At 39.2% G+C, this 25,922-nt stretch overlaps 1 protein-coding gene across 1 annotated transcript in view; it reads left to right on the top strand.

Moving 5' to 3' along the window:
* Positions 1 to 25,922, top strand: part of TrpA1 (Transient receptor potential cation channel A1) — a 201,784-nt gene that overhangs the window by 163,905 nt on the left and 11,957 nt on the right. Inside the window, exons 16-17 of the mRNA XM_067788778.1 lie at positions 18,210 to 18,322; positions 18,404 to 18,563. Coding sequence (XP_067644879.1) covers positions 18,210 to 18,322; positions 18,404 to 18,563 — 273 coding nt within the window. The remainder of the gene's footprint in view (positions 1 to 18,209; positions 18,323 to 18,403; positions 18,564 to 25,922) is intronic.

Here is a 25,922-nt window from a genome sequence, read left to right as displayed (position 1 = left end):
ATTTGTACCAACTGAGAGTAATATTCTTTTAGGAGATTTCAATGTAGACATGAACAGAAATACTACAATTCGAAATAGCTTAAATCACACTCCAGCAAATGTATGCATGACCCAAAAAATAGATTTCAATACCCGAATCACAGAAACCTCCCAAACAAGGATTGATTTATTATACTCTAATAGTGATAACATTAATTGTGAGAGACTTGAAGATAATAAAATATCTGACCACGAAACAATTAGGTTTAATCTGATATAAGAGAAAGAATACCAAATGCGTTTAAAAAAGTGTATAACCTCATGGGAATACTACAGTGCTGAGAATCTTTGGAATATATTCCGAAACTATAACCTGAGTTTAATGAATATGGTATCAGTCGAAGAAAAAGTTCGAATAATAAATGATGTTATGGCTCAAGCCATGAAATGTTTAACTTTTGAAAAACAAGTTGAAGTAAAACTCATGAACAAATGGTATGATCGAGAGCTAACAGACTTAAATAAGTGTAAGAATAGCTTGTATAAAATTTGTCAAATAAACGGTGACTGGGTACAGTATAAAACTATAAACAGGCAATACAAAAAATTAATTAAAATTAAGAAGACTAAATACTTAGAAAATAAAATTTCGATAAATAGCAAAAATAGTAAACAAATGTGGAAATGTCTAAAAGACACTGTAAATTTGAAAAAAGAAAAATCTCTAATTAAAAAGATCGAAATCGATAATAAAGTATATGAAGATGGAAAAGATATATCTAATAATCTTAATATATTTTTCGTTAAGAGTATAAAAGATATAAACAATGACATTGAAATAGTCACAAATAACTTTAACCACGAATACAACGTGACCAGCTACTTTGAATTTGATGAAGTGACTGTCGATACAGTGACACAAATTCTTAAGAAGTTTAAACATAAGATAGGCGGAAATAATCTTATTACGGAAGGTGTAATTAAAGACTCTGTTATGTACACGGGATACTTTTATGCGAATATTATTAATGAAAGCTTCAGAACTGGTACAATGCCAGACTTTTGGAAGCTAACAACAGTTATACCTATTCAAAAAGTTAAAAATACTGTAACGAATTTTACTTGCAAATCCTCTTATTTGCAATCCTCTGCTAAGTTCGAATCACTAAACTGTTGAATAAATAACTCCAATTTGTAATAATGCAAAATGGCCTTTATTAAAGTACTTCACAATACACTCAAACTGTGCAACGAATAGCTTGCTTAATAACCACGCTGATTGATAGCTCAATGAAACTCTACTATTCAAAATAATACTGCTATTGCTCGCTAGATATCGTCTTAATCGCAACTGCTTGACAACTCAAATCAAACTGAATTCTTCTTACTCGCTTGCCCCGCTTTTATAGTTTACGCTGCATACTTCTAGGCTCTTCGATTTCCAGAACTTACTAGTTGTTTCGGCTACAAAATCGCCAGCCACAAGTACGTGCACAAATTATTGCTCTCTCTTGTGACAACTCAGATAAGATATATGCATGTGTTTGTAGTTTACAGTCTCCCGCACACACATAAGCGTATAAGTAAATTCATCGGTGTGTGACATCTCATCTCTCGCTGCCTTGTATGCAGGCATGCTTAACCAACGAACCGATATCATTTCGTTACGATAATTAACGTTAATAAACGAAACAAAGTCATTTCGTTTCGTTTATTAACGTTAAGAACGTCAAATTAACAAAATGATTTCGTTTCGTTTTCTGCCATATCAAAACGAAATCAAATCGTTTATGTTGACTATTAATTTCAAACTATGCTGGCAAAGCTGATTGATGGCGGAGTCATTAAAGGTGAAAGCATTAGCCAAGCTGATTGCAACTTTTCTCATGAATTTTGACAGTACGAACATTTCTCAGAGTATTTTTGACATTACCACCAACGAATTACACAAACAAATTACATGGAGTTTGTGTGTGTATGTGCGCTCGTGGTTACCACCTTACGGCTTCACCATGGCTATAGCATTGCCAGCACAATTCAAACATAAAGTATCACGTTTTTGTTAGCGTTTTTAACGTTAACGAAAGCTTTTCGTTTCGGTTAAAAACGAGATACAATTTATCTTGATAATTTCTTTATCGATAATATTTCGAAGTGTTTCAACGGAAACGGTGGAAATTTTTTGATAAACGATTAGCTTAACGTTAAGGTGCATCCCTGCTTGTATGTAAATGTTGCTCGTCGGAATGTGTACATATGTGTAGACGCAATTATTGATTCGTTTATGTAGATACATAATGATTGAATTATTGATGTGAATTCACGTCACTGCTTAGCATCGGCCTGGAGATGGCAGCACTCCTCAGTTTTGCTAATATTCGTAACACTGCCCTCCACCTAAGTCTGATCGTCCCGATCAGACAAATCTCCCAATCTAAACGCCGCTAGCATCTCCAAATGTACCACCCTTCTAATCCGTGGTTTCCCAGTGGTTTGTATGCGGTAGATGGTATCACTGATCTTCTTCACAACTTTGTACGGGCCTTCCCAACTGCACCGAAATTGGACTGGAACACCTTTCCGCCGGTGAGGGTTGTTTAACAGTACCAAATCTCCATTCCGGAAACCTTCCGAATTATTTTCCCTATCGTACCTGTGTTCCATCTTACTACTCATTATTCTGGATCGTTCCCTCGCAATCTGTTTCTTGGCCAATGAAGAATTACTTCGCAGAGCTTGCGCTGGACGGATTTCCTTTGCATAATCAGTATCGTTCCGACGCTTCACAACAGTAGTGTGCCTTGGCTTGAAACCACCATTGCATTCTTTCTTGGTTTTAGTACGTCCGTTAGGGCTTTTCAATGCCAGAATTTCTCTCACAGGTACCTTCGGTTTTGATTTGTTTGGCCCATTTGTTCCATCAACCTTTACCTTTGAATTTCGTGGCCTTCGTCGAGTCTTCTCCACCAGAACCCGATTACTACTGAACCCTTTTTCCAAACTAAAGTTACACAAGCACATCTTGGTTCTCATAACGCATCACCCTCCTCTGCATATCGATCTTGATGTCATGGTCAACCAAGAAATCCACTCCCAATATAACTTCATCAACAATCTCCGCCACAACAAATTTGTGTAGGACCATGACCTTCCCAATCAATACTTCACATATCACTTCTCCCTGAACTTGGTTATACTCGCCAGTGACCGTACGCAACTTTGCTCCAGGTAACGGTTTTACTCTCCTGTTGACCAAGTCAGATCGGATCAAGGAATGAGATGCGCCCGTATCTACAGTCAGTATTCGTTCTTTGCCATCCACATTCCCTCTGACGGTAAGACTGCTTGATTTCCTTCCAATTTGCGACACAGATATCACCGGGCATTCAATAGCTGGATCTAGTAAGAGTAAGAGGTAGAGTTACTCGCTCTTGCTCATCTCCTCCAGCTTTGCGTTTACGGCCACCCACATTGTTGGAACTATTAAGACCAAGATCGCAATGACGTGCTATGTGACCGGACTTCCCGCATTTGAAGCATTTGATAACTTTTTCACTTCGCTTTTGCGATCCTTTCAGTGCATCCAATATTGCGTCTACCCACTCTGACCTTTCTACTTCCACACGGCGTGCTTTGAAAACTGGCTTACACAGAAGCGACGCTGTTTCCTGAATCAGAGCTTGTGACACCGTTTCTGCGAATGTTGGCTTTGGGTTTGCGTATGTAGCTCGCTTCGTTTCCACGTCTCGTATGCCATTTATAAAACTCTGGATTTTTACCCTCTCGGTGTATTCCACGGGTGCGTCCGCATTTGCGAGATGAGCCAACCTTTCAACATCTGAAGCAAACTCTTGCAATGTCTCATTTGCTTTTTGGTAGCGGTCTTGCAACTCAATTTGGAATATCTGTTTTCTATGCTCGCTTCCATAACGTCTCTCGACAGCGGCCATCAATGCTTCATAGTTGTTCCGCTCTCCTTCGGGAATCGTCTGTAGGATTTCGGCTGCTGGCCCTTTCAATGCCACGAACAGAGCTGCAACTTTATCTTCAGCATTCCAGTTATTCGCTGCCGACGTCTTCTCAAATTGGAGCTTAAATACCTGGAATGGAACAGAACCATCAAACGTTGGGGGTTTTTGCCTTCAGAGTAGACGTCGAAGTGATTGGACGGTTCAATTGTAACTCCTGAATCTGATCTTTCAAAGCATCCATCTCGGCCTCCACTTTATTTTGTCGTTCACTAACAGCCTCCAGCTGCGATGAGAATTTTGTTTCCTGTGCCTCCAGCTTTGTTGAGATACGCTCTCTTCGATTTCCTGAACTTACTAGTTGTTTCGGCTACAAAATCGCCAGCCACAACTACGTGCACAAATTATTGCTCTCTCTTGTGACAACTCAGATAAGATATATGCATGTGTTTGTAGTTTACAGTCTCCCGCACACACATAAGCGTATAAGTAAATTCATCGGTGTGTGACATCTCATCTCTCGCTGCCTTGTATGTAAATGTTGCTCGTCGGAATGTGTACATATGTGTAGACGCAATTATTGATTCGTTTATGTAGATACATAATGATTGAATTATTGATGTGAATTCACGTCACTGCTTAGCATCGGCCTGGAGATGGCAGCACTCCTCAGTTTTGCTAATATTCGTAACAATACTATAAAATCTAATGAAATGCGACCCATAAATACCTTGCCGGCCGATGAAAAAATCATTGAATCAATTGTAAAAGAACAGCTGGAACAGTACCTGGAGTTGAACAAAATTGTAATACCCGAGCAATCTGGTTTTCGAAAAAAATATTCTTGCGAGTCTGTTCTAAACTCAATTGTTTTTGAATGGAAAAACCAACTTAATGAAACAAATTTTGTAATTGCGGTATTCTTAGACCTAAAACGAGCGTTCGAAACAATATCTCAACAAATTATGATAGAAAAACTTTACAGCATTGGAGTGAGAGATAAAGCGCTTGCATGGTTCAAAAGTTACTTCTCAAATCGTCGCCAAAGAACACTAGTAAATGGAACATTTCTCTCAAATGAAACACCAGTCGATATTGGCCTTCCACAAGGATCAGTACTTGCACCAATATTGTTTAAAATATATATAAATGATATAATTAAATCAGTAAAGCATTGTAACTTAAAGTTGTTTGCAGATGATACTCTCATTTTGATAAGCGATACAAATTTTAATATAGCTATGCTATATAAGATAAATTCTGATAAGACCAAGTATATGATTCTGAGTAGAACCCCCGTTAGTAACAGTTATGAACTAAAAATAGACAACAGGGTACTTATGGAAGTGTCAAAACCAAAGTTTTTAGGTATAGTTATTGATAATAGATTGAAATTTGAAGACCACATAAATGGTCTTAAGCAAAAGATTGCTAAAAAAATAGGTTTCCTGTACAGGTCATGTAAATACGTATCGAAGAAGCACAAGATCTTAGTATATAGAACTATAGTGGAGCCCCATTTTACTTACTGCCCTGCCATACTGTTTCTGGTGGCAGATAACATAATAAATAGCTTACAAAAAATGCAAAATAAGGCGATGAGATTTATATTAAATAAAGAACATGATACTCAAACAAGTGATATGCTGAACATATTACAATGGCTTAGTGTTAAACAGCGTATACTTTATTTTGTAATGATTTTTGTTTTTAATATTAAAAAAGGGAATTTACCGGAGTATTTGAGCAATAATATTGCATACCAAAAAGATATTCACAATATTAATACTAGAAATAAGAATAATTTTAGGCTTCCGCTCTTTTCCACAGAAAGCGGACAGCTCAACTTATTTTACAAAGGATTAAAAAGATTTAATGAACTTCCTATAGATATAAGAAACTGTGAAGAGCTGAATGTATTTAAAAAGAAATTAATATCATATTGTCGTACAACTGCAATAGGATAGATAGAAGATATCTCATATAATATGTAATATGTGATATGGAGTTATTAATCTAGGCTTATAAGTTGTAATAAATAAATAAATAAATAAATATATCTGCGATACTCCCAAAAGTCTACAATGAGAGAAGCTATAAAATCGTGCATCTGTAGTTACAGCTGAGAAATTTGATAGATGATGGCCAACTAGTAGATTCTGGAAATGGAAGCGCCTAGAAGATGCAACGAGGAAATCACACAGTATAAAAGCAGCAACAGTAGAGGCGCAATAATCAGTTTCGATTAAGCACGCTATCTGTCGAGCAATAGAAGTGTTATTTTGAAAGTACTTGAATAAAGGCCATTTTGCATTATTAAATATTGGAGTTATTTGTTCAACAGTTTAGTGATTCGAACTTAGCAGAAGGTTGCAAATAAGAGGATTTCCAGCAAATTCGTTACAATATTTCATCGTATATATAGCATATATCCCATACATCCGGTTGTTCAAATAAAAAGCTTTTCGTAATTTCTGCCCAATTTTAATAGCTAGAAGATCCAAATTTCCGAAAATGCCTAAAAAATGGTACATATTATTGTCTATAAAAATTGTAGAGGTCGGTCTTATTTAGAGAATATATCCCATACAACCGATTGTTCAGCTAAGAAGTCTTTCGTAATTTCTGCCTCATTTTAACAACAAGGACTGCAAAGTTCACAAAATGCTTATATATGTGGCACATATTGTCTGGAAAAATCGTAAAAATTGGTCTAACATATAACATATTCCCATACAACCGAATGTTTAGTTATGAAGCTTTTTGTAATTTCTGCCCTACTTAAAAGCTAGAAGCTACAAATTTCACCAAATACTGACATATATTGCATGTTTTCATTTAAGACCAAATTCATCGAAAAAAAGGACCAAATCTCAGAAAAAAGGACCAAATTTTTGTTTTATTTGATTGTGATACAAGCAATTCACAAATGTGTCGCAGTCGTTGTTAAATATAAAATTTCAGGATGTTTCCATGGTTTCCTATACAAATTTACTTAATTAAAACTGCACAAACAAAAACACTGCTTTTTGGTATTATATTTTAAAATGTCTAGGATAAGTCTATGCATTCACTAACTATACGTTTTGAACATAGTTTTGCTGACAAAACTCTACTTCCAGCACTATGTTGTTAATTAGAAAGAAATAAAATAAATATATAGCGCAGTTAGGTTTTAGTGAGAAAAGGCTCAAAAATTTGTGTTTTGGTGTAACCGAATTGTTAGCAACCTCAGTAAATCATAAATGATGCTTACTTTTCTCCTGAACGTTGAAATTTCATACCAAAGCCTAGACTTAGTAAGTGTGATTTTTGAAAAACTCACATTTACTGAATCTAGCCCCAGGCTTCAGATTAAAAATCAAACTCTTAAAAGTTTCAACTGTGCAATAACGGAAGCTGATTACATTTAAGTAGGTACCAGAAATTAGTTAACAGTGTTGTTATTGAAGTTTATGGGATTATGTACCTACGAGAATAAAACACAAACAATTCTTTAGAAATCAAATCTTTTTTACATTTGCTTCAAAATCTGAATATAAAAGTAAATTTGTTCAATCGCGATTCGTTATACATTTATAAAGTTACCGCTTTCAAGAATATCCCTGCCTTACTTACAGTTAAAATATTTCTTATGCCAAGCTACGTGCCTTAACACCACAATACTCCTGCAATTTTTATTGCAAATTCAAATTTAAAAAAAAAAGTTAATATCTTTACAGTATATAAGTAAATTATGTCAACATTCAACTCCAGTAATGATATGGTGCAACAAAATACAAAAATAAAAGAAAATTTCAAAATGGGCGTGGCTCCGTCCTTTTTCATTTAATTTGTCTAGGATACTCTTAATGCCATAAGTCGAACAAAAATTTACCAATCCTTGTGAAATTTGGTATGGGCTTAGATTCTAGGACGATAACTCTGTGAAAAAGGGTGAACTCGGTTGAAGCCACGCCCAGTTTTTATACACAGTCGGCCGTCTGTCCTTCCGCTCGGCCGTTAACACGATAACTTGAGCAAAAATCGTTATATCTTTACTAAACTCAGTTCACGTACTTATATGAACTCACTTTGTATTGGTATAAAAAATGGCCGAAATCCGACTATGACCACGCCCACTTTTGCGATATCGAAAATTACGAAAAATGAAAAAAATTTCATAATTCTATACCAAATACGAAAAAAGGGATGAAACATGGTAATTGGATTGGTTTATTGACGCAAAATATAACTATAGAAAAAAACATTGTAAAATGGGTGTGACACCTACCATATTAAGTAGAAGAAAATGAAAAAGTTCTGCAGGGCGAAATCAACAGCCCTTGGAATGATGGCAGGAATACTGTTCGTGGTATTACATATATAAATAAATTAGCGGTACCCGACAGATGATCTTCTGGGTCACCCTGTTCCACATTTTGGCCGATATCTCGAAAACGCCTTCACATATACAACTACCACCGCTCCCTTTTAAAACCCTCATTAATACTGTCACGGATATTACTATCACTAAGTTATACCATCACTAAGGCGATGCCAAGGCCACGATAAGCAGTATTTACGTCAATAATCAAATCATGTATACACGTATATAAGGCAGCCGAAAGATGTCACACACAGATGCATTTACTTATACGCCTATGTATGTGCGAGAGACTGTAAACTACAAACATTCACATAAATAATTCAATCATTATGTATCTACATAAACGAATAAATAATTGCGTCTACACATATGTACGTATACGAGCAGCGGAGCGGCAATGCACAAACACATGCATATATCTTATCTGAGTTGTCACAAGAGAGAGCAAAAATTTGTGCACGTAGTTGTGGCTAGCGATTTTTTAGCCGAAACTAAATAGTAACTTCTGGAAATCGAAGAGCCTAGAAGTATGCAGCGTAAACTATAAAAGCGGGGCAGGCGAGTAAGAAGTAATTCAGTTTGATTTGAGATTTGGATTAAGCGCTATCTAGCGAGCTATAGCAGTATTATTTTGAATAGTAGAGTTTCATTTGAGCTGTCAATCAGTTTGGTTATTAAGTAAGCTATTCGTTGCAAATTACAAGTGTTATTGTGAAGTACTTGAATAAAGGCCATTTTTCCATTATTCAATATTGGAGTTATTTATTCAACAGTTTAGTGATTCGAACTTGGCAGAGGATTGCAAATAAGAGGATTTGCAAGTAAAATTCGTTACAATTGGTGTCAGAAGAGGAATTGTTGAATAAATTCCAGAGGACAACAAGGACATGGCAAGGTTCAGTGAATTGAAGATCCAGCAACTAAAGAAGGAGTTGGAAGCCCGTGGATTGAATACAAGCGGCGTTAAACTCGAACTTCAGGCACGGCTACGAGAGGCAATGGAAGCAGAAGGAATTGATGTGGACGAGTATGTTTTTTATCCTGATGAGGACGAGACAACAACAAAAATTGAAGAGAAAAATGAAACACCGCAGACAATGGCGAACACAGACCTGAACATGATATTGGTTGCAATATCGGCACAAATGTCCGAAATGTCATCACAAATATCTACCAACATGTCATCACAATTGGAAGAACAGAAAACGTATATGTCATCACAGATGGAATCCCAAGAGACACGAATAACATCAAAGATTGAAGCACAAGAAACGCGTATTTCAGAAATGTCGTCGCAAATGTCATCTCAACTGGAAGAACAGAAGACATATATGGCATCGCAACTGGAAGAACAGAAGACATATATGATATCTCAGTTGGCTCAGCAGTTGAAAGGGCAAGAAAGGGCAAGAGGATCGCATATCATCGCAGTTGGAGGGTTTTAGTGAACGACAAGATAAAATGGAAGCTGAGATGGATGCTTTGAAAGATCGGATTCAGCAGTTACAATTAAATCGTCCAGCAGTTTCAGCGAGTAATCCAAAGGTAAAAACACCATCCTTTGACGGTTCTGTTCCTTTCCAGGTCTTTAAGCTACAGTTTGAGAAGACCGCAGCAGTGAACAACTAGAATGTGGAAGATAAAGTTGCCGCACTCTTCGTAGCATTGAAAGGACCAGCTGCCGAAATCTTACAGACTATTCCAGAGTACGAACGGAACAGTTATGACGCATTGATGGCTGCTGTAGAACGGCGATACGGAAGCGAACACAGGAAACAGATATTTCAAATAGAATTGCAAAACCGCTACCAAAAAGCTAACGAGACTTTGCAGGAGTTTGCTTCGGACATTGAAAGATTGGCTCATCTTGCAAATGCGGATGCACCCGTGGAATACACGGAAAGAGTGAAGATTCAGAGCTTTATAAATGGCATACGGGACGTCGAAACGAAGCGAGCCACATACGCGAACCCAAAGCAAACATTTTCTGAAACGGTATCCCATTCATTGACTCAGGAAACGGCGTCGTTATTGAGTAAACCAGCATACAAAGCTCATCGTGTGGAAGTAGAAAGGCCGGAGTGGGTAGATACAATTTTGGAAGCTCTGAAGGGATCACAACAGAAAAATGCCGGAGTTATGAAATGTTTCAAGTGCGGTAACCCAGGTCACATTGCACGTCATTGCAGTAGCATTTCCAATAGTTCCAACAATGTGGGTGGCCGTAAACGCAGAGCTGAAGGAGACGAGCAAATCTCCAAATCCACTCAATCGTTAAACTAAAGCGAGTCAGCCGCAAGGGGCGACAGCTGGCTCCCTCAATTGAGTGCCCCATAATCTCTATCTCGCAAATTGGAAGAAGGTCAAGCAATCTTACTGTCGGAGGACATGTGGATGGAAAGGAACGTTTACTAACTGTAGATACGGGTGCATCCCATTCCATCATTCGATCAGATTTAGTCAACAAGAAGATAAGACCATTGCTTGGAGCAAGATTACGTACAGCCACGGGAGAGGACACCCAGGTAATTGGAAAAGTAGAATGTGAAGTAGCAATTGGGAACGTCACGGTACTTCACAATTTTATAGTGGCAGGTATTGTTGATGAAATCATAATTGGAGTGGACTTCTTAATCAACCAAGGCATCAAGATCGATATGCAAATCAAGACGATGCGATATAAGAACATGGATGTGCCACTTAATTTCGGCTACGAGAGAGGCTACAGCAGTAAACGAGTGCTGGTGGAAGAGAGTCAGCAAATACCACCAAAATCAGAAGCAGTCATCTGGGCAAAGGTAGATGGAGATTGTGGGAAAAAAAAATTGTGGGTTGTCGAAGCAGCAAATAAATCAGCACTGAACATACTTGTAGGAAAAACCCTGGCTATGACAAAACAAGATGGACGTATTCCGGTAAGAGTACTCAATGAGTTCAAGTCACCATTCAATTTGACCAAAGGAGCTATTTTGGGAAGATGCCAAGAGGCCGAAGTAGTTATTAACTGTGAACAGATCCAGGAATACGTTTCATCTAGTAATACTGATCTTTCAAATGATATCATGGCATGGACGCATGGGCTAGAGGAAGCCTATAAGAGTAAGGCAAAACAACTGCTCATAAAATACGCGAACATATTTGACCAGGATGGTTCCAAACCAGGCCGCACCAATGTTGTGAAACATCAAATTGACACTGGAGATGCGAGGCCAATCCGTCAAGCTCCACGTAGTGTTCCACTGGCGAAGCGGGAAGTTGTGAGTCAAATCATACAAGAAATGGGTGACAGCGGCGTCACCGAACCATCAGCTAGTCCATGGAGCTCACCGGTAGTACTTGTAAAGAATAAGGATGGAAAAATGAGGTTTTGCGTGGACTACCGAAAGTTGAATGACGTTACGAAAAAGGATAGCTACCCGTTACCAAGAATTGACGACACTCTGGACTCGCTATCTGGTACGAAATGGTTTTCCACACTGGACTTGAAAAGCGGCTACTGGCAAGTTGAGGTGAAGGAGGAAGATAAAGAGAAAACAGCCTTCAGTGTCGGTGATGGTCTTTGGCAATTTACAGTGATGCCTTTTGGACTTTGTAATGCACCAGCTACTTTTGAGAGACTCATGGACCAGGTACTGAAAGGACTACATTGGAAAACATGCTTGGTGTACCTGGACCACATCATCGTATTGGGCAAGAGTTTTGATGAACATCTTAAGAACTTGGAGGAAATTTTCCAGAGAATAGCTGGCGCTGGTCTGAAGTTAAGTCCCAAAAAGTGTACGCTGTTTAAAAAGGAAGTAAATTATTTGGGCCACAAGGTAACTACAGAAGGTGTCTGTACAGCGAATGAAAAGATAGAGGCAGTAAAGGATTGGCCAAGACCACAGAACCTACATGAATTGAGAAGTTTTCTTGGGCTGTGTACATATTACCGCCGATTTGTATCAAATTTTTCCAGCATAGCCCATAGCCTCCATGAGTTTACAAGAAAAAACAAAGCTTTTGAATGGAAGAAGGAGCAAGAAGTGGCTTTCCAAACATTGAAGGAGCGTTTATGCACTACCCCAATGTTAGCATATCCGATTCCAGGAGTAACATTTATTCTAGATACAGATGCGAGTGGATATGCTATAGGAGGCGTTTTATCACAACTGGTCGATGGACAGGAGAAGGTAGTTGCATATTACAGCCGTTCGATTGGAAAACCAGAGAGGAACTACTGTGTTACGCGGAGAGAGCTGTTGGCATTGGTAGAGTGCATTAAACATTTTCACAAATACCTCTACGGCCAGCGATTCCGTGTCAGGACAGATCACGCAGCGTTGAAATGGCTTCTGCAGTTCCGTAATCCGGAAGGACAATTGGCACGGTGGATCGAGCGACTGCAAAGCTACGACTTTTCTATTGAGCATCGAAAAGGTAGTACCCATGGAAATGCTGATGCAATGTCACGAAGACCATGTAGTTTGGAATGCAAGCACTGTTCAAAAGCCGAGGATAAAGAAGACATTATAGATGTCCGGCTAATGAATATAACATGTACAGATGAATGGGACAAGGAACAGCTAAGAAAGTGCCAGCTAGAAGATGCAGATCTGTCACGTGTTATGCAAGGGCTCGAACGAAATGAAAGACCAAACAGAGAAGAGATGTCAGCAGAGAGTCCCATTGCGAAGTCATATTGGGCACAGTGGAACAGTTTAGAATTGATATCCGGTTGCCTTCATCGAGTATGGGAGAGTGAGGATGGTAAATACAAGAATAAACTGATAGTTGTTCCCAGAAAGAGGATTCCTGATGTGCTCAGCGAGCTGCATAATGGTCCAAGCGGAGGTCATCTTGGAATCACGAAGACGCTCGAGAAGATTAAACAGAGATTCTATTGGGTTGGTTGCCGTCAGTCGGTCACTGAGTGGATTGCGAACTGCGAGGTTTGCAGCAGAGCGAAAGGGCCCAGAACACGAAGTCATGGCCAGATGAAGCAATATAACTCAGGTGCGCCATTTGAAAGGATCGCTATGGATGTCGCCGGTCCATTTCCTACTAGCAACGGCGGAAACAAATATGTACTGGTAGTTATGGATTATTTCAGCAAATGGCCAGAGGTATACCCAATCCCAAATCAAGAAGCGGAAACGGTAGCAGAAGTGTTTATAAACAATTGGGTTGCAAGGTATGGTGTACCAATGGAGTTACATTCTGACCAAGGCAGGAATTTCGAATCAGCTGTGTTCCAGGAAATGTGTAAGTCATTGGGCATTCGAAAAACACGGACAACTGCATTGCATCCTCAATCCGATGGTATGGTAGAACGATTCAATAGAACATTGGAGGAGCACTTAAGGAAAGTAGTGGACAAGTACCATAAAGAATGGGATACCCGCATACCATTATTCTTGATGGCTTACCGATCAGCAGTGCATGAGACAACGGGCCAAACCCCTGCAAAAGTAATTTTTGGCAATGACCTTAGACTGCCAGCTGATTTGAAGTTTGGAATAGATGCCAATGCGGAGAGAAATGTCAGGAAATCCACTAGTGATTTGGAAGAAGAGCTAAGAGAAATACATGATCTGATAAGGCAACGAACAAAGATTATGAGTGACAAGATGAAAGCCAGATATGATAAAGCAATTAATTCAGAAGGTTTTCAGGAAGGAGATTTGGTGCTGTTATACAACCCGCAACGAAAAAAAGGTTTGTCCCCGAAATTGCAGTGTAATTGGGAAGGCCCATACAAAGTTGTAAAACGGATCAACGATGTAGTGTACCGCATACAAACCATCGGTAAACCACGAACCAAAATGAAAGTGGTTCATTTGGAGAGATTAGCAGCGTTTAGATCGAGAGATTTGTCTGACCGGGACGATCAGACTTAGGTGGAGGGCAGTGTCACGGATATTACCATCACTAAGTTATACCATCACTAAGGCGATGCCAAGGCCACGATAAGCAGTATTTACGTCAATAATCAAATCATGTATACACGTATATAAGGCAGCCGAAAGATGTCACTCACAGATGCATTTACTTATACGCCTATGTATGTGCGAAAGACTGTAAACTACAAACATTCACATAAATAATTCAATCATTATGTATCTACATATGTGCGCATACGAGCAGCGGAGCGGCAATGCACAAACACATGCATATATCTTATCTGAGTTGTCACAAGAGAGAGCAATAATTTGTGCACGTAGTTGTGGCTGGCGATTTTGTAGCCGAAACTAACTAGTAACTTCTGGAAATCGAAGAGCCTAGAAGTATGCAGCGTAAACTATAAAAGCGGGGCAGGCGAGTAAGAAGTAATTCAGTTTGATTTGAGATTTGGATTAAGCGCTATCTAGCGAGCTATAGCAGTATTATTTTGAATAGTAGAGTTTCATTTGAGCTGTCAATCAGTTTGGTTATTAAGTAAGCTATTCGTTGCAAATTACAAGTGTTATTGTGAAGTACTTGAATAAAGGCCATTTTTCCATTATTCAATATTGGAGTTATGTATTTATTCAACAGTTTAGTGATTCGAACTTAGCAGAGGATTGCAAATAAGAGGATTTGCAAGTAAAATTCGTTACAATACCTTTAATTTGATACCCATATCGTACAAAGACATTATAGATTCACCCCTGGTCCACATTTATGGCGATATCTCGAAAAGGCATCCACCTATAGAACTAAGGCAAAGGCTAAGATACTCATTAACACCTTTCAGTTGATACCCATATCGTACAAACAAATTCTAGAGTTACCCCTGGTCCACCTTTATGGCGATATCTCGAAAAGGCGTCGACCTATAGAACTAAGGCCCTCTCCTTTTTAAAATACTCATTAACACCTTTCATTTGATACCCATATCGTACAAACAAATTTTAGAGTCACCCCTGGTCCACCTTTATGGCGATATCCCTAAATGGCGTCCACCTATAGAACTATTGCCCACTCCCTCTTAAAATACTCTTTAATACCTTCCATTTGATACCCATGTCATAAAAACACATTCCAGGGTTACCCTAGGTTCATTTTCCTACATGGTGATTTTCCCTTATTTTGTCTCCATAGCTCTCAACTGAGTATGTAAAGTTCGGTTACACCCGAACTTAGCCTTCCTTACTTGTTTTTTTTTTTTTTTTATTTCAATGAATGTTAAAAATTTTCATAATTTACTTTTCTATCAAATTGTAAAAATCAGTTTCCTTTAACTTATTCTCAATAAATAATAATATTATTATTCAAATAAATTTATATTACTTGGTTATACTAAAAGTATAACAGTGGCTACTGCGTAAAAAGCACCAAAATTGAAAATAGGGACCAGCGTACCAAATGGGGTTGGAAGGGACCATTTTTGGTCCAAATGGACCAAAAGTGGCAAAAGTGTACATACCACTGTGGCGAATGTTAGCAATTTCGATGCGTCACTGTGCTGCTAGTAAATTAATGCTATTTAACAACAGTAAGCCATATACACACATGAATAAAAGGTACATCTCGTTATAGCGAAAAATATTTCACACACATAACCAGCAGCTAACAGTGAAGAGAATATTTCACACATATGTAGACGTCAATAAAGTGCGCATATAGCCTTGCATAAACTACAGATATACATGTATGTAGCCAAGGCCAATGAGCACAGAAGTGAGAAATAAATAAGTAACTGTTCTAGAAGGCTGTTCGTGAAAAGTCTGAACCCTATGAGAAATAGGCGAACGAGGCAACAGAGAGTACAAAAGCAGTGCAAGCTGAGGAAGCATGAATCAGTTTGATTTTAATACGCTTTTAGTGAAGTACGAGAGTATTGTAATTGTGAGGTACTACTACTACAGTCGAGTTGTGTATGAAAAAGATATTGCTATACTGAACGTTTGAGTTATTTATTCGACAATCCAGCAATTCGAACAATAAAAGAAGGTACAAATTTCCCAAAATTCTTTACAATGCTATATATCCCACACAACGTATTATTCAGTTAAGAGATTCATTATCATAGCTATTTCCTGTTGAAAACTAGAAAAGTAAAACTTTTAGTGAGGATTATTGCAGTTTTTGTAAGTTGAAAGTGTCTTCCAACAGTTAGCTTTTTGATGGATCGGGTTCTTGGTGAGATATATACCTGGGCATCTAAAGTCGGGTTGACCGCAAAAATAGGGATCGTTATGGTCATGTTCACAAGGAGGTATAAGGTTCCGAATTAGTATAGGGCTAAGCTAAGTGGGGTGGCCCTGCAGGAGAAACAACGTATAAAATATTTAGGAATTATTGCAAACAGTAAGTTGTGTAAGCTCAATGTGGAAGAGAGGTTGAAGAAGGCATCAACAGCACTTTATGCATTAAAAAGATTGCTGGAGTGTACGTGGGATATATATTCCTGTCCTATCTCTTTCATTGTATATTTGCAGCGATTGTAAAGCCTATCCTATACTTTGGAGTCCTTGTTCGTAGACGGCCACACAAAAAATTTGACGGGGTAGGCAGGCTATCTATGCTTAGCATAACGGGAGCTCTGGAAACAACACCAATGGCAGCATGACATGCACACCACTTGTAGACCTGGTGGCGAAGAACATAGCGTTTACAAATGCAACGAGACTCAATGCCCTGGGGCAGCTTGAGTGCAAAACATACGACCAAAGTAGTACAGCGTCAACAGATACTGGAATAAGAAACTATCCAAATGTGCACCTGTGCTTCGAAGGGGCTCTAAGAGCCACAATAGAAGTGGAAGGATGACGCAAGGATGCCCAAATGACAGACGAGGTAATACACGTGTGCACATATCCGGAATTAAACAGATCCTACAAGCTGCCAGATAACTGCAATATTTTTCAGCGGGAAGTAGTAGCCGCGACTAAAGCAGTGCAAACACTAGAAACTAGTTTAATTTATAACTGTGTAAAAGAATCGGGATAGGGAGAAATATGCATCCATACTGACTCCCCGGGCATATGGGAGCAGATGAGAATGAAAAAGAATGAATTAGCTAAACAGAGCGCACCCTCGAAGATTGTACCGTCGACGTACCAATCAGATGGGGCGAGATTAAAAGAAGACGAGATTTAAACATGATCACCAAGCAGGAAAGGAACCAAGATCGGGACTGCAAAGTGTCGAAGGTCATGTGTAGGATTTACAACCTTATACTAACAAAGTTACTCTTATCATTGAAGAAAGGAACTGTATGCTCGTGCTTTTAAATTATGCCTTGTCAGTGATAGCAGATGTAGAAAGTGCGAGTTGGACCAGGAAAGGATCTAGCATCTTTTTGCTCGTGTTCTGCGCTCGACGGGTAAAGCTCCAGCTATTGGAAGTGGTTCAGCTTTAGCTCTTAACGCAGCAAGTAGCATAGCTCCTAGAAAGGTTCTAGTATTTGCCAAGAGGATGGAGTTATTTTATAACATATGTCCTAGTTTCTGATAGGATAGGAAGAGAAAAAGAGAAATTGAGAAGAAGGGGTAATTTGAGATGAAAAAGGTTTAAGGATTGAGAGAGATAATGAAAGGGATAAGAATTCACATGTCGGGAGAGTATAGGAGACCGAGAGAGCGCGAAAGAAACGATAGAATATGAAAGACACCCTATGGAACATTCGTAGAGTGAGAGGGAATTAGAGATTAGTGGTAAATATATTTATGTTCAGCGATAGGGGGGAGGATGTAATACCTGCGTAGCACGAACAACGCCGGCTATTCTGCGAGTCATTAAATTAGAGCACTTGCTTTCTAAAAATCCACGGATTTTTTTCGTGACTTACATAGGCGCTACAATTATTAAGGGCCCTCAGTGTACTTCGTAAAAATGTTAGAAAAAGATTGTTGCCCCCTTTTCGTGGTATCGACAACGCTTCTCAACATCTTTTATTATATATAGTTAATTAACTGTTTTTTTTTCAGGTGTATTCATGATTCTCATGCCAATTCTTCTAATGAATCTCCTCATCGGTTTGGCGGTCGGTGATATTGAGTCTGTTAGACGTAATGCTCAGCTCAAACGATTAGCTATGCAGGTATGCATTATATAGTATAAAAAAAACAAAAACTGAAATGTGATTTTTTTATGAAAAAAAAATGTTAATTTTATTTTATAGGTTGTCTTACATACAGAGCTGGAGCGCAAGTTGCCTCAAATGTGGCTACAAAAAATCGATAAACTGGAGTTGATTGAATATCCAAATAATACGAAATGCAAGCTTGGTTTCCTTGACTTTATACTGCGTAAATGGTTCTCAAATCCATTCAGTGAGGATAGTAAGTATTAACTATTGAATTAATATTCTAACGAATTTAGGGAAATTCCGCTTATTCCACACCTTCTTCTAACGTTCGAATCGCTAAACTGTTGAATAAATCACTACAATATTTAGTATTGCAATATGGTCTTTATTTAGTATACTTGGGAGTAGTACAATTATACTCAATATCACGTACCTCACAACAGCGTGTTTAAATCAAACTGAGTACTGATTGTTCAGCGTGTGCTGCTTTTATACTCTCCGTTGCTTCGTTCTCATATTTCTCTATAGGTCTAGGCGTTTTACCTTCTAGAACTCTTCTATCTCCTGCTTGGTAATTAGTTATATGAGTGTATCCATATTTTTAGTGTATAGCCATATGCGTGTGTATGTGTGAGTAACTACTTCGGCTGATGACCACATCTGTGTGTGTGAGATAGATCTTAACAGGTTAGTGATGCTAATGCTCGTCACAATATAAATAAAGCCAGATGGGTCTCAGGTTGAGACCAATCAAGCCGCCATAAAAATCTTCTTCCCGATATCTAACAAAGTTATTAAATGCAGCGGCTTTATGCTGCTGACTTCATCTTAACTCCATCGTATAACACCGCTTAGCCAACAAAATTTCTCTTTGATTCTCAAACATTTTAACTGTCATCTTATCTAATGTTGTCATAGTTCATGATTTTGCTCTGAATCTATTCGTACTACTCGCAAAACGTGGATTGCGAATTATCTGAGTGGACGACAGACATCCGTGCAGTAATGAAATATCTAAAGTTAAGATTCTAAACCAAAAAGGTTTAACCAGGTGGTGCTTTCATATTTCCTCTTTTATTTAATTTCTAAATACGAAGTTCAGATGCAACGCCCTTTGTATTAATAATAACAATGTGCAATAATAACAGCGAGTTCGGAACGTTCCATAGACCTTCTTTGCTATGGGACAGCCAATGTTACAGTTTAAACCATAGAATGCTCGGAAATATTCCTTAAGAACGTTACAGTATTTTAAATCTTATTTAAATGAAACAGCTTGTCAATCACTTCGAAACTGAATTTGAATTATCTTATTATTTATACAAAAAATTGCAACTTATCTGTATTGATACTCAAAAATGCAACCGTGCCAAAAATGTAAGCGCGTTTGAATTAACCGAAACGTTCCTTCGAGAAATTAGTTTGCTACGAGAATTCAGACGCGTACGAGGCACGAAAAGATATAAAAACAAACGGAACCAAACAAAACCGCCACTAAGCTGAGCTGCGTTTAAACGATTTACCAATTTAACTAATTTAAACAATTTCTCTATAACTATTATTAAAGCGCAAAAGTGCGCCATATATTGCATTTAACTATTCATTTTAAACTAAACAATATTCACCCGTTACAAATAATAAAAGCGAATTCTGTAAAACTCAGTAAAGCCTGTTCTTTATACTTTCGAAAGCCTCGTAAATTTAGCCAAAAGTTGTTTAGTCACAACATCTTTTTATATCTTTTCGCAATTTACGTACAAATTGCTACGCTAACCGCGCTTATATAATCGCAAATCGTAAATATTGTTAATGAAATACGCAAAAAGTACTCGCGTAAAATCTGCACCAGTAAATTCACGCTATAATCTTCGTATGAGAAAGCGTTCATCGAATATTCGAGACAAGAAAATGGCCGACAACAATAGTACGAATAAGAGTTCCAGCAGTGAGGACGAAGCCAACACCACAATGGTGGCACATGGTCAACTAATTGAAGACTTACGCCAGCAAATAAAAACCTTGCAAATGTCACTTGTATCATCGGAGAAGGAAAAGGTAGAATACAAGGATGCCCTACATCGTCAAACAGCTAACAACGTCACCGCCGCCGACGTACCTAGCAACGAAGCCAAGCCTGCCGGCTTCAAGCCCGATGAAGTCATCTTTGTTAACTCAGGTAATCGTGTATTTGTATCTGAGACAGCCCATCCTTCGATCGTAAGCACAATAAGTCATGAAAACCTCACTAAAGTCAGCACTACTTCAGCTAGTGCTTATATTGCCGGTGCTAATTCTGCCAGCACCATTCATCCCAATTTTATATTTCCAGGTGCTAATTCTGCCAGCACCATACATGCCAATTTTATATCTCCAGGTGCTAATTGTACCAGCACCATACCTACAAACTGTATAACCACAAGCGCTAATTTTGCCAGCACTACGGGTACTTGCAGTCATTATAACAGTGGCCTATATACCACTGCAAACCTCTTCGACCCAGCTTCAGTCAGCGTTAACCCCGCCAACGCCTCAATGTTAAACTCTGCCGACGTTAATACAGCCAACGTCAAACTCGATGCAACCAGTGGCGCTTTCATGTGGTCGCCAACATGCCGGCCACCAATAATGCAGCCACACTGCTACACAAACAACTTCTATCGAGGTAATTTTCCACCAGGAAGAAATTTTCCGCCCACGACAACTTCAGTGTATAACCCACAAACCACCCCTCAGGAACACCCATCCTGGAGTCCGATACGATGTTCAGCTACACGTAAGATTTTAGATTTACCAGTGTTCCATGGTTCCCCTGAAGAGTGGCCTATGTTTTCCGTGGCCTTTAAGGAAACCACTGAAATGCACTCGTACTCCCAGTTGGAGAATTTGCTGCGTCTTCAGAAAGCCCTAAAAGGAGAGGCTAGACAGCGAGTAGAGTCACTACTGATACACCCATCTAGCGTATATGCAGCCATGAAAACATTAGAAATTCACTACGGGCGCCCAGAGCTTCTGATTAGGAGCCAAATTGCCAAAGCTCGAACCTTTCCACCTGTCACTGCCGGACGAATCGGCGATATACTAAATTTTAGTTCGATGGTGTCGAATTTAGTAGCATTTTTAGAAACTTCGGGTGCTACGCCACATCTGAATAACCCAATATTAATAGATGAGTTAGTGAGCAAATTGCCGCTCAACAAGAGAGAAGAGTGGACACGCCACATCCTCGAAATGCAGAATCCACATCCAAATGTGCATCAGTTCTCAAACTGGTTGCAAAACACCGCCATGTACGTGTCAATGGCGATAGATGTTATGCCGACACGAAATATGTCCAACGATCTTTCACACCACAAGCCGAAAGGCCCACTCAAACCCATAATGACTGTCACAAAAGAGGAAAAATCATGCTCATTATGTGATCAAAACCATAGCTTAAATCAATGCCCAAAATTTAAAGAGGAAAATTATTCCAAACGGTGGGATTTGATCAAAAAGAAACACTTGTGTTTTTGTTGTCTACAGCCCGGTCATAGTGTGCAAAACTGCCGAAAACGACGTGTATGTGGTATATCGTCATGTAATAAATATCATAATCGTTTGCTTCATAATCCTAGTAATAATAACAAAACAAATATTTCATCAGTTGAAACAGCTGTCGCTACAATGTATTTGAATCCAAAGCAACCATTTGACCAAATGTCGAATTCTCCACAACGTAAACAAACACTCATAAAATATTTGCCTGTAAAAATAAAAGGTCCAAAAGGAGAAATCAATGTTATTGCTTTTATAGACGAAGGCGCAAAAATATCGCTGTTAGAAGAAAAGGCAGCAGACGCCATTGGCCTCAAAGGCAAACCCGATTTACTTCGGCTGAAGTGGATTGGAAATAAAAGTATGAGCGAACAGTCGCGGCAAGTATAGTTTGAGATCGGCGGCATAAATGAAGCAGCACCGAGTTATCAAATGAGGGGAGTTCGTACAACAAAGAAGTTGTATCTACCACAGCAATCGTTGAACTTGAGCGAATTCATGCAACGTCACGAACAGCTGAGAAATATACCAATCACAGATTATAACAATGTAACACCACAAATTCTAATTGGACTTTCGCATGCAGATTTAATAAGAACAAGTAAACATGTCAATTTAGATGATGGTTTTGCAGTCCACAAAACAATGGTAGGTTGGACACTATTTGGATCGAACGAATATCGCTCTAATGACGTCACAGTTGGTCACGTAAATATTGATTACACACAACTGCATGAAATAAACAAACAGATGTCAGAATATTTTGCTGCAGAAAAGTTTGAAGTTGTAAAATCGCCAATTGTAAAATCAGAAGTAGATATAAGAGCCGAAAATTTATTGCAACAGACAACAAATTATGTAAACGGCAGGTATGAAACTGGTTTACTGTGGAATAAAGGTAATATAAATTTTCCGCAGAGTTACAGTACGGCCGTAAAACGTTTAGAGCAAATTGAAGCAAAAATGGCACGAGATCAAGAGTATGGAAAGTGGTACAAGGAAAAAATTGCCGAGTATGTAGACAAGGGATACACGAAGCGGCTTTCCGCCGATGAATTAAGTGTAAGTGCCGATCGTACGTGGTATTTACCACATTTTGCTACATGTAACATAAATAAGGGTAACAAACGCAGACTTGTTTTCGACGCTGCATCAAAAATCAATAATATGTCGTTGAACTGTGCCTTAATGAAAGGGCCGGAAAAATACCAACCCAAATCGCTTTTAGCAATATTATGCAAGTTTAGGCAGGGTAAAGTAGCAGTTTGTGGTGACATCCGCGAGATGTTTCATCGGATCTTGATTCGTAAAGAAGATCAAAGAGCGCAAAGCTTTCTTTGGAGAGAGGGCGACCAATCAAAAGCACCTGAAGTATATGTGATGTGCGCAATGATATTTGGATCAATAAGTTCCCCTTGCTCGGCGCAATTTATAAAAAATATGCATGCTGAAAAATATCGAAATATGAACGCAAGAGCCGTAGATGCCATCGTCGACAGGCACTATGTAGATGATTACATGGACAGTTTTGACACCGTCAAAGAAAGTATTAAAGTAACCAAAGATGTAATTGACATCCACAGCAGCGCTCGCTTCGAGATAAGAGCGTTTGTATCAAATTCAGAAGAGCTTATACGAGCCGTATCGAACAATGCGCAATCGTGTACGCAACAAAATAACTATATATGCCGAGGTGAAGGTGCTACCGAAAAGGTACTGGGTATGCACTGGAACCCAAACGAAGATTATTTTTTATTCAAGCTAACATTTTCAAAAGTGCCAAAAGCTGTTTTGGACTATAGTAGACGACCGACGAAAGGTGAAATGATAAGCGTTACTATGTCGATATTCGACCCACTTGGTTTTGTTTGTGGAATGGTTTTACGAGCAAAGGTGCTAATGCAAAGCTTGTGGCACAGAAGCATTGACTGGCATGAGCCAATCCCTGAGGACATTTATAAGAAATGGATGCAGTGGTACAAAACACTGAACACCATCGAAGACTTCAAGATGCCCAGATGCTATAGCGTAAGTTTTTTGAACCCGAATGCTAACATACAACTGCATGTTTTTGTCGATGCGAGCGAGATCGCATTTGCTGCCGTCGCTTTCTGGCGCATTCAATACACAAACAACACGGAAGTTATGTTTGTAGCTGGTCGATCCCGATGCAGCCCGCTCAAGCCCCTGTCCATTCCACGGCTTGAGTTGCAAGCAGCTGTCCTGGGTATAAGGTTGAAAGAAGCGGTCATCAATAGCCATGACGTTCAGCCAAATAAAGTGATATTTTGGTCAGACTCAAAAATAGTTCTGCAGTGGATAAGGTCCGATGCCAGATGCTACAAGCAGTTCGTAGCACACCGTATAGCTGAGGTATTGCAAACATCTGAACCCAGTCAGTGGAGGTGGGTCCCAGGTATAGAAAACCCAGCCGATGATGCAACGCGCATCAAAACATTTTCTGGAAATGGTAAGTGGTTAAATGGACCTAACTTTTTGAGATTACCTGATACTGAATGGCCAGTAATGCCAAGCGATATTAAGCGAAACGAATGCCAAGAGGAGAGACGCTCTAAGCAAATATACACGATAGCTCTACCAGACGTGGTAATCCCATTCAACAAGTATTCAAATTATTATAAGTCTTTAAGAGTAATGACATGGGTACGATATGCTATAATAAAATTTCGCAAGGGTAAAGGCTATGAATATGCGTCAAATTTTGTTAATGCAAATGAAATTAAGCGAACTGAGTTACTGATTTGCGCACTAGTACAGCACAATGTGTTTGGTGCCGAGATAGAATTGTTACGTAAGGGTGCTCAAATTCCGAAATGTAGTTCTCTCTTTAAGCTCAGCCCAATATTAGATGAGAAAAGCACATTACGATTGGCCGGGAGGATTGATTACGCAGAATGTCTACCACTGTCAACTAGGCGACCAATAATTCTGCCAAAAGACCACCCTATATCCCGCCTTATAGCCAAACACTATCATGAAGTTTTCCACCACCATAATTTTGATGCAGCACTATGCGCAATACGTCGGAAGTTTTGGATTCCAAGCGCACGCCGAGTACTAAGGTCAATTAAAGCTAATTGTCAAATGTGCAAAAACTTATCAGCTGTACCTGAACCACCAATCATGGGCCAAGTACCCAGCGATCGAACTACGCCCTTCGTTCGCCCGTTCACGTATTCAGGGGTCGACTATTTCGGGCCCATATTGGTATCCATAGGCCGGCGTCGAGAAAAACGTTGGGTCGCGCTTTTTACTTGTTTAACTATCAGAGCCATCCATTTAGAACTAGCTAAGGACCTGTCGACTGATTCCGCCATAATTGTCTGTCGTAATTTTGTAAACCGAAGAGGTGTCCCGGTGCGACTTAGGAGCGATATGGGAACAAATTTTGTCGGCGCGAGCAAGGAAGACTGGGTAAGTGTGCAGGTTGGCATGCAATCGGAATGCGATCGTAGAGGAGTTGAGTGGGTTTTCAACACACCTGCCAATCCATCTGCAGGAGGCGCATGGGAGAGAATGGTGAGAAGCGTAAAACGCGTTTTAATATTCACACTTAAAGAACGAGCGCCACAGTTGGAAACGTTACAGAGTCTACTGATTGAAGCAGAAAATTTGATAAATTCGCGTCCATTAACACATGTTCCACTAGAAAACAAAGACGCCGAACCTCTAACACCAAATCATTTTTTGCTAGGGTGCGCAAATGAAATACAAACTCCTGCACTCTCATACGAAAAATGTCTGCGCAAACAATGGCATATAGCGCAGCAACTGAAGCAAACCTTCTGGAAGAGGTGGATACTTGAGTATCTTCCCACTTTGACACGTCGTACTAAATGGTATAAGAGAGTAAAGCCGATAGCGGTAGGTGACGTTGTTATAATCTGCGACGGCAACGAAAGCCGAGGGCACTGGAAAAGGGGCATCGTCACAGAGGCAAAGCCAGCACCAGATGGTCAAGTCAGATCCGTTTTAGTTAAGACATCAACCGGAGTCATACGAAGGCCAGCATCCAAAATTGCAATACTTGACGTTGGTAGTGATTCTCTTACCAGTG

The sequence above is a fragment of the Eurosta solidaginis genome, chromosome 5 (genome assembly GCF_040869045.1).
Source record: "Eurosta solidaginis isolate ZX-2024a chromosome 5, ASM4086904v1, whole genome shotgun sequence".
In the NCBI taxonomy this organism is placed as follows: domain Eukaryota; kingdom Metazoa; phylum Arthropoda; class Insecta; order Diptera; family Tephritidae; genus Eurosta; species Eurosta solidaginis.
The sequence above is the reverse complement of the archived record's forward strand: the minus strand, read 5'-3'. Positions and strand labels throughout refer to the sequence as shown.